Below are 10,536 nucleotides of genomic sequence, written 5' to 3'. Positions count from 1 at the left end.
ATCGGTTCATTTAAAGTTCAGTATAATGCTAGGAATACCAAAATCAGAAATCTCCTTTACTGCAAGCCTTGAGGTTGGAGTAAGATCCAAATTTTGTTTCTAGTTACAGTCGAGGCTCAGAAGGAAGGCTCAAAGTAGAGTGCAATTTCGACTTTACATGTAGGATTCATGCCACTTTTTGGAACTTTTATAATGAAGATTTTATAGGCTGGTATGTTCATTATTAAAATGTGTGTTCGTATCATTATACTAACTGCTATTACAATTTCTTTGAAAATTGGATCACAACGGATCTTGTAGTGCGCGCCGGGCTCAAATGCAGACCAGTCTCAAATTTTTATCTCTCTCCTTTATTTATAAAATAAAAGTACATAAAATGCATTTCTGATATTACATCAGCCATACATAAGACAGATACACACACATTGTAATGCACAGGCAAATATCCAGAGGATCGTCCTCTAAAGGTGTTCATCTAGATTTACATACACTGTAAGAGGCTGGGGTTTTTAAAATGTACATTTACATGTATAGTCCAGATTAGACTTTGATGTTCGGAAGCTGTAACATAGAGGGCCTCCTGACTCCCAATCCCTAACCCAGTGCCGATATCCACTCATCTCACATTTTATGCGGATAATAATAATAGGCATTTATATAGCGCCATCTATCTAGAAATATTCTATTCCGAGGCGTGTTGTTATTATCATTATTACTCCGGCTTTAGCTCGAGCTGCCTTTCTCAGCGCTCATGCATTCAAGGAATTAATCCTGCCAGGTACCCATTCACCCCACCTGGGTTGAGTGCAGCGCAATGTGGATAAATTTCTTGCTGAAGGAAATTACGCCATGGCTGGGATTCAAACCCACGACCCTCTGTTTCAAAGTCAGAAGACTAATCCACTGGGCCACAATGCTCTATCTCCACGGATGGGAGAAGAGTGGATTGCACTGGGTAAGGGATTGGGAGTCAGGAGGCCCTCTATGTTAGCTTTGGGAAAGAGAGATTCCATACATCAAAGCTCAATCTGGACTATGCACATGACTTCACAAACAATAATTTGAATATGGGATGCCATGTTGGAATCCTTCCAGAGATTTTAATTGAAAAAAAATAAATGTAATCTCATATCAATTGTGGGAAATAGCAGTACTAATTCAATCCACGGACAAAGCCTTACTGTACCCATAGCTAAAAGAAAGATGGTGAATAATAATAATAATAGCTGGTTTTTATATAGCACTTTCTGCCTGAGGATCCAAAGCACTGCGATTATCACCCCGGCTTTAGCTCGAGCTACCATCACCGGCGCTTAGTGCATTCAAGGAATTAATCCTGTCGGGTACCCATCCACCTCACCTGAATCACTCCCCAAGGAGTGGAGAGAGTGCAATACATACTAGGGCAACATTGACTGTACATGTATATGATGATCTGTAAAGCACTGAAATCATTATTTTCAAATTAGATACTCATTTGAACTTCAATCTTGAGCATTGCTTTATAATCCTTGACATTTTATCACTCAAGTTTCTGTATAATGCAAAACTATTCATACGTTAACATTGTCCATGAATGTATTTGATACAAGCACATTCTTATACATGTACCTGTCCAGTAAAATAGATGTATAATGTTCTGTATCACATAAAACTTATATAGAAAATGCAGTGTGATAATATACATGGCAATGTGTAAAGAAGTCTATGCATATTTACATTGTACTGAGATGTACACATTGACGTTTCTAAAAACGGGATATACATGTAATAATGTTAACACACACAAAGAGATACTCCGTCTTATGGGGATCTGAAAGGTACAATCTATACATACACTCCATGAAAAAATTATCTGCAGTCTTAAAGCCCATCGGAAACTTTGGTAAATGGTCAATAATGCAAATTACAGTATTCTTGGTTGTCATCTTACAAACATGTACTGGCCATCAAACATAAGGTTCTTTGCAAAAATTTCTTGTGATTTTTTCAGATACAAGTATCTACATCATTAACATGTAGCACCCTAGCTCTGTTTCTGTTATGGTAACTCCTGCATAAACTCGGCAGGACAGCCTTTTGCTGGTATAACGCCAAGCTGGTTTATAAAAAATTACATAGGACACATTTTTCGTCTAAGTTAATCAGTCACAATGGCAGAAATTACCCTCAATTTTATTTTATTTTTTTATCAAAGTGGAGGCAATGGCAGAGCGGGGATTCGAACTCACAATTTTATGATCATGAGTCCAATGCTCTAACCACTAGGCCACATGACCTAGCAATGTTTAAATATTTTCTTTTAAAAAGGCAATTTGAGGACTTCTCTACCCAATCTATTGATTGGACATCAGACAGATATAAAGATAATATCAGACAAAATTTGAATATTCTATTTTTTTATATCCTACATGTATAATAATATGGACCAATTATATAGCACAGCTACTATATTAATATACTCTACTGCGCTTAACATTTGGTATCATATTATTACCCCAGCTGTGGCCGAGTTGCCATATAGGCGCTCAAGCAATTCGAGGAATTCCTTCCTACTGGGTACCCATTCACCTCACCTGGGTCGAGTGCAGCACAATGTGGGTAAATTTCTTGCTGAAGGAAAACATGCCACAGTTGGGAACTGAACTCACGTCCCTCAGATTGAAAGAGCAAAGTCGTAACCACTAGACCAAGACGCCCCCATAAGTAGATTCTTTGTGATTTTTTTAGATATCTATATGTAGCACCCTCGCTCAGCAACGTTACCTTCTTTTTTTCTTAAAATATCAGAAAAATACAAAGATACATGTAATATCCTGAAGATTTAGGCCAAAATGTGAATATTTTTGTTATCATCATTCTATTATTTATCTTTACTTTTATAATTATATTTCATTATCATTATTATTTATTTATTATTATTTCATATTTTACTTTTTTATCCTTTAGTTGAACATTTGAAATTTCATTCGATATCCTAAAAATATCAATTTCAAATTTCTCAGAAAGAATCGATGGGGAAACACAATATTACAGTCACCACACTTTAGGAAGATTGGAATGAATGATAATACCCAAATAATATTACTATTGATTTTTTACCAAACTACCGACAGGCTTTAAGCTGAAGTCAACACCAATTGCCATTAACAGAAAGTGTCACAAGTACATGAACATGCTTATTGGAGACAAATATACATATAAACATATAAACTTATAAGGTAGATAGACTCTATTATGTATATACACTGTATAGTACCCTACATGTATCCGTATACAAGCTGCCTGAATATAGCTGCCTAATAAAACAAGTTGCATTTCCGTTGTGACATTATCTTCTCTTCTTTTTATTAATCTTCTTTTCTTCTTTTTTTTTTTTTTAATAGTAGATATATTTTCAATATTCTACAAAGTAAATGAATACTTAAATCTAATTTGGCCTTTAATATATAGTGAGTAAATGTACATACATGAATGGGGTTCTTTAAAATTCAAACCCTAATTTTAAGGAAACTTACTTTGCATAGTTTACAAATATGCTGCTAGTGTAAATACAAGTCAATTTTCAATTTGTTAAACATCTGTTCTAATGAAACATGTAGGCAGATAATGGTGTGTGTGGGGAGGGATGGGGGACTATTTTTGCAATGATTTGAACCATCTGAGCGGGACTGGAGTGTATGGACAGGGTAGTTGTTTTTACAGGCTAAAGAAGGGCAGTTTGCCCATTTCTTCTCAGGTTCTGTGCACAGTTTTGTTCTTTAGCAGGAACAGTTATGGTATCCAGTTTTGACCAATAATAAGGTGATTAGACTATTTGACAATGTTAGGGAAAGCTGTAACAATTACTATCAAATTATGCGAATTCAACCTTCGTCAATGACCATAAACATCCAAGGTAACTTTGGCACTGAATATATACAAGGCCCTGTGACACAAGACTTGGCGATTGATCAAAGGATGGATTTTTAACAACTGATTTACATTGATTGTTATATGCAATCGATTGTAAAGATCAAACTGTAAAATCAAATATAAAGCTCTGTGTGAAAGGGACCAGGAAGACTATAAGAACAGATACATTAATTTTGGGCCCAGGGATGCCACTTAAATATATTGCTGTACACACACACGACAACAGCTTTTACAAACCCACCCTAAACAAGTTTTATCCATTGGTCAAATCTATACCTACATGTATTCAAGTATTTTGCATGCATTTTTTTTACAATTTTGCCCCCTAAAAGTATAACCAGTAAAAAATATGAGTGTTTTACCCAACAACCATACCCTTTTTGCCTGATTTTGTCCTTTTTGACACCCTAAATGCGTTACACGCATCATGTGCCATGATCAGCAAAAAAAGTACTGTACCCTTTTTACATGTTTTTTTGGTCACGCGTGTGTACAGAAATATAGTCGAGAGGCCCCCCCCCCCCCCCCCCCCAGGATATTGGGCATGTAGAAAATTGACAATAGGTTGCATGTGTATTCTTTGCCAGTTATTATAGACCACAACAGAAGTTTAAACATAAAAGCATTATGCAATTCTACCACAGACTTCAAGGTATTCTTTACACATTCAAAGGGGACTGTTTCATAAAGATGTTTGCAAAGTAACGAATGACTTTAAGAACTGAAACACATGATTGGGTCTTGAACCTGATTATCCATAATTTTTAATTCAAATAAGTTTTTTGTGTGGGAGGGTGCTCACTTCATCAAAAATTTGTTTTTTGTAAATAAAAAAATACGAATTGACTTTCGAGATTGACTAGTTCAATACTTGTCTCTCTGTTGAGATGAACATCCAAAAAAAAGAAAAAAAAATCAACTCAAAATGTGGCTGACATTTGCATCGACAAGTAAAACGGAAAAAGAAGGTTAACTAATTTAACTGTCAGCATTTTACTATGTATTTTCCCTAAGGGGGGGGGGGGGGGTAGGGTGTGTAAGCCCCCAGAACTCCTTTAGTCTAATATGGCCCTAATGTATGTTCTTGGGAGCCCAGTCAGATTTTGATAAGGTTCAATGCACATCAATTGAAATATTACCCTTGTAGACTAAAATTCTTGTAGTTAACATTACAGGGATGGAAATGTTAACATTAATAAAATATGACCAGCGATGCAATTCAGTCCACCTGCACCTACAAAAAATTGAGCGAGGTATTTTATTTCTCACAAATAAAAGCTCCCATCATAAAAATCATGTGTTAATTTATCAAACATCTTTATGAAACATTCACATTGGATACAATATATATATATACATGTATACATGTACATGTAAAATCAGTACTACTAGTGTATTCTAAAACCTGAGATATGACAGAAAGCATGCCAAGTAATAAAGTAGTAGAAAGAAAAATCACGAGTCTGCCTAAGAAATTACTCAAACTATGGAGCCAAATCTGAATCCAACATCAAAACTGATGTGTATTGCATTTATCTGCATTTGCCACTCTCCACACATAAATGCGTACAGTGGTGATAAAAGGTTAGTGAACCCCACCAGAAAATGAACATATTCAAAGGGTTCAAGTTCTGCCACGTTTTAATAAAAATAATATCAACATGCTTGTATAGCGCATATCACTGCCAAATGCGTCCCTATGCGCTCAATTAGATATTATTACCCTGGCTTTAGCCCCTCAGCCTTTTACAGCGCGGTGGCATTTCAAGGAATAAATTCCTGCCAGGTACCCATTTACCTCACCTGGGTCGAGTGCAGCACAATGTGGATAAATTTCTTGCCGAAGGAAATTACGCCATGGTTGGGATATGAACCCAGGACTGTTTCAAAGTCAGCAGACTAATCCACTGGGCCACTACGCTCCACATGTTTTAGATATTTAAATGTGAAGTCAGGTGATAAAATATTAACTTTCAATACAGTTTCTTCCTCTGGGCTTGCCTAACATACATGTAGTAGAGTTATTGTCTTGATTTAACACTCAGCATGAAGGAGTGCATTCTGCAGTGGGGTTCGGTAACTTTTTAGCACCACTGTACATGTATGGGTAAGCAGTGATAATGTTTAGGTGCTATGAGCATATCACGTGTAGGCTAGCTAAGCAATGGTAGAATGCAACCAAGGATCAATGGATAAAAATAGATCTACAATGTATATACACACAACAACATAAAAACTGGGATAACATATATGTTCATGTACAGGTACTCTACAATATAAATAAGTTCTCTTTCTATTTACAAGTACGGCTTAAAGTCACACCCGTCGATATTTTTTTTTTGTATACAACAGTTGCTTAAAATGCATTATATGCGAGAATTATATTGCTCATATACATGTGTACAGTGTATCAAACTAAAAAGCTTGTAAATGCATTGTCTGTGTGCCATGATGAACATTATCGTCGCCTTCCCGCACAAAGGCCGTTAGCGCGCACTGCGTGTCGCGTTCCCGCACAAGGGCCGTTAGCGCGGACTGTGCGTCGCCTTCCCGCACAAATGCCGTTAGCACGCACTGTTCACTGCATGCTCATGGCCTTTCTGCGGGAAGGCGACGTGTAGTGCGCGCTAACGGCCTTTGTGCGGGGAGGCGACGTTATATACTATCATCTGTTTTGCTAAAAGTAGAGTTGAATGATAATAATACGCTTGCTCAAACAGCACACCACACTTATTTCATCAAAAATCTCGTAAGTGCTCGACAGCCCAGTAGCATAACTACCCAGGCTGTAGCAGAGCAGCTGTTACACGCACTGTGTTTCAAGGAATGATTTCCTGCCAGTTACCCATTTACCTCACCTGGGTCGAGTGCAGCACATTGTGGATCAATTTCTTGCTGAAGGAAATTAAGCAATTTACATGTGTTACCTGATCATAAACCAAGATTAAAAAATTTACCCCTACATGTGCATATTTCTAGCACCTATTGCTTTGCTTAAAAAAAAGAGAAAACGTTAAACAAAACTTGTGATAAAGATGGGCATAATAATAGTTAGCTACAAGGCTCCACACTAACTTTTTTCTTGGTGGCCCGAACAGTTCACCAAATCATCAATTTAATATTTTTGGTGGCCCACAAAGCAAATTTGGTGGCCCTAAAACAATAGAAAACATTATAATTTATCAAAACTTTTGTAGCCAGAACGGGCCATCAAATGTGGGCTTTTACAGAATTTTGGTGGCCCGACTCTCAATTTAGGTTGCCCCGGGCCACTGCTAATGTCGAGCCCCGACTACGTGTATCAAATTCTTCCTTTCTTCAATAGTACCACAAAAAGAAGAAAAAAACGCTCTTTGCAAAGGATTGCTCTTTATATGCCTCACATCCAAAATGAAATCATGGAAAACAATAAAACATAGTGGCACGTATTCTGAAGTCGGGTTTAACTTGATAGGCCATGGTCTAACTCTGTGCTAAAATAATAGGAAGCTGAAAATGTCAACATTTCGTTAGCATATGTTTGCTATGTTTACTTAGCTCTTTTACCACACTATAATGGCAAAGAAATCTATTCATTAATCATTCCTAGTTATGAATAATCTGAGTAACAGATGCGCTAATAAATTCATCCTATACTTTTACAGATTATGTCCAGCTTGGCTGTCAATAGTTAAACCCCAACTTTAGAGCAGAGTTTAAATCAAAGGGATGGTCCAGGCTGGAAATATTTATATCTCAATAAATAGAGTAAAATTCACAGAGCAAAATGCTGAAAATCTTATCAAAATCAGATAACAAACTTATTGAATTTTGAAGATTTGCATTATTCCAGTGAAACAGTTCCAGGCATGTCTCTATGAATATTCATTAGGTGGGCTAATGATGTCATATCCCCAATTGTTCTTTTGTATTTTATTATATGAAATTAGGTTTATTCAAAAATTTTCTACCAAGAACTGAAACAATTGGATTGACAACTGATTAAGTGCATTAGTTATTTATTGCCGCAACTTATTTCATCATAATGGAGACACATCATTAACACATGTATGAAAAAATGAAACATTTATGATTTCATGTAATAACATAAGAAAAAGGAAAGTGGAGATGTGACATCATCAGTCCACCTAATGAATATTCATGACAGTAACCTTATTACATTGGCCTGTAACCTATCAGTAATGCAACAAATAGTTAAATAGGTGGTATCCTGCAATTGCATAGGGGTAATAAAACAAAATAAAATGCAGCATTGAGTTTTGTCCATTTTTTTGAACAATCTGCCATAGAAAGTAAGATATAACAAATGCATCATTTTCAAAATCAGCAGATAATACTCGGCTTTTTTGGCAGCTTGAAACATTTTTTTTTTGCTTGATACATGTACACACTTTTAAAATGTCCATGTACTTGTTAGAAAGTATTTACAGTTGCAGCAGGCTCTAATAAACCGAAGATTCAAGGATATAGAAAAAGTGTTCTCTGAAACAGCTTTTTAACATAGCGAAATAAAGATTTATTCAATATGTCTTCTGTTATCATAAGCCAATGTTCCCATATTACAGCAAAAATTTTTTTTTTCTGTTTGTAGAAGGCTTCTCACAAATCTGCAGGAATTTCGTTTTCAAAATAGGTTCTGCATTCATTCTTTATACAGGTGTACATTGATTTTTTAAAGACTCAAATACTGTAGGCCTACGGGGTCTTGAATGACAAATGAAAAACAAAAATATGACTAAGAAAAATTGTTAAACCAGCACATCTAACAATTTTTTCCACGGAGTGTTGAATTTTGTAATTTTACTTCAAATCCTTGAGATTTTCATAGTAGAATTCAGGTGTAAACCCATTTCACCTTCAAACAATACAGCTGTTATGGGAGTTCCTAAGGAGTTAATGTTTTTCCCCACATCGCAAAAAAGCAAAAGCAAGCGTTTCTTCTGTCAAGTATATAAATCATGATTATTTATGAAAAATAAGCTGATACCATACGCAGACCTACATGTACAGACTCTAAAGGATAATCTGCCATCTGAAGAACTGGAGAATCACTTCTAGTACAGTTTTTCACATAACAGCAACAAAAAGGGATACCTCTCACAATGCAATTCTAGTATACAAGGTAAAATGACAAGATATTTTGTTAACTCAAGGCTGTCAAAACTGCCACAAAATAAACTTTGGCATACTGTACATATTGAAACTGTTGTAGCACATTTGCCTTTCAGTGGATCCCTCCATTTTATCAGATCATTATGTTTATGATAACTCGCTTATATAAAATAGGGTATTCCCAAACTGATATTGTAGCAACAGCAAGGAATACCTCTCACAAGCTTCATACATATAGCTAATACAATGTATTCCTGAGGCAGTCATGATACCATCTTCCACAAAATAGCTCTTGGTACATTTTCTTGAATGGTAGCACTTGAAGCTCTTTCGAATATTCCCACACCACATACTAGCAACAAGGAATACCTCACACAAGCAAGAATGCTGCTATCCGCAAGGCAGTCACTGAAACCAACTTCTACAGAATAACTCCTGGCAGACTCTCTGAAATGGTAAAAGCTGAAGCTCTTCAGGATATTCCCTGTACCACATAGCAGCACAAGGGATACCTCTCACAAATCTTGGTACATTTATGCTGAGGTGGGGAGCGAAGCACTTATACTAATTGGTTCCTCCTCTTCAGTGATCATTGGTGTTCGTGGGTAAGATTGGGTACACCCCTGTACATGTACCTAGGGCAGAGCTACAAGCACATAGCAGCAACAAGGAATACCTCTCTCAGAAATTACGCAGAGGTGGGGAGGGAGGCGTTTATACTTGTTGGTTCCGCCTCTTCGGTGATCATTGGTAACCGTGGGAAAGACTGGGTACGTCTGGCAGGGCTACGAACCGGCGGGGGAGGAGGGGTGAAACCGTGACCCGACGTCCCTGGGGAGTATAGCCGCCTGTGATGATGATAATAACCCTGAAATCAGGACAGAGACAGAGGGAAAAAGAAAAAAGTAAACACTTTGATAATTGAGAAAAATCATCAAAAATATTATTATTACACATGGTCCAGGCTGGAAATATTTATATATTAATAAATAGAGTAAACTTCACAGAGCAAAATGCTGAAAATTTGATCAGAATCGGATAACAAATATTAAAAAAAAAAAAGTTATTGAATTTTAAAGATTTGCATTATTCCAGTGAAACAGTTCTAGGCATGTCTTTATGAATATTCATTAGGTGGGCTGATGATGTCATATCCCCACTTGTTCTTTTGTATTTTATCATATGAAATTAGATTTATTCAAAATTTGTCTACCAAGAACTAAAACAATCGGATTGACAACAGATTAAGTGCATTAGTTATTTATTGCCGCAACTTATTTCATCATAATGGAGACACATCATTTACACATGTATGTAAAAATGAAACATTTATAATTTCATGTAATAACATAAGAAAAAGGAGAGTGGGGATGTGACATCATCACCCCACCTAATGAATATTCATGACGATGTGCATATAACTGTTTTCACAAAATATTGATAAACTTAAAAATCCAATAACTTCGTTATTTGTTATCCGATTTCGATGAAATTTTCAGCATTTTGCTC

General features: G+C 36.3%; 1 protein-coding gene across 1 annotated transcript in view; it reads right to left on the bottom strand.

Annotated features, from left to right (window-relative positions):
- Positions 1-8,336: 8,336 nt before the first annotated feature.
- The window catches only part of LOC129282792 (uncharacterized), a 33,734-nt gene continuing 31,534 nt past the window's right edge, over positions 8,337-10,536 (bottom strand). The window contains exon 12 of the mRNA XM_064113661.1: positions 8,337-9,895. Within this exon, the coding sequence (XP_063969731.1) occupies positions 9,716-9,895 (180 nt within the window). The 3' untranslated portion in view covers positions 8,337-9,715. The remainder of the gene's footprint in view (positions 9,896-10,536) is intronic.

The sequence above is a fragment of the Lytechinus pictus genome, chromosome 19 (assembly GCF_037042905.1).
Source record: "Lytechinus pictus isolate F3 Inbred chromosome 19, Lp3.0, whole genome shotgun sequence".
NCBI lineage: Eukaryota > Metazoa > Echinodermata > Echinoidea > Temnopleuroida > Toxopneustidae > Lytechinus > Lytechinus pictus.
Note: the sequence above shows the minus strand (reverse complement) of the source record. Positions and strands in the feature narration are given on the sequence as shown.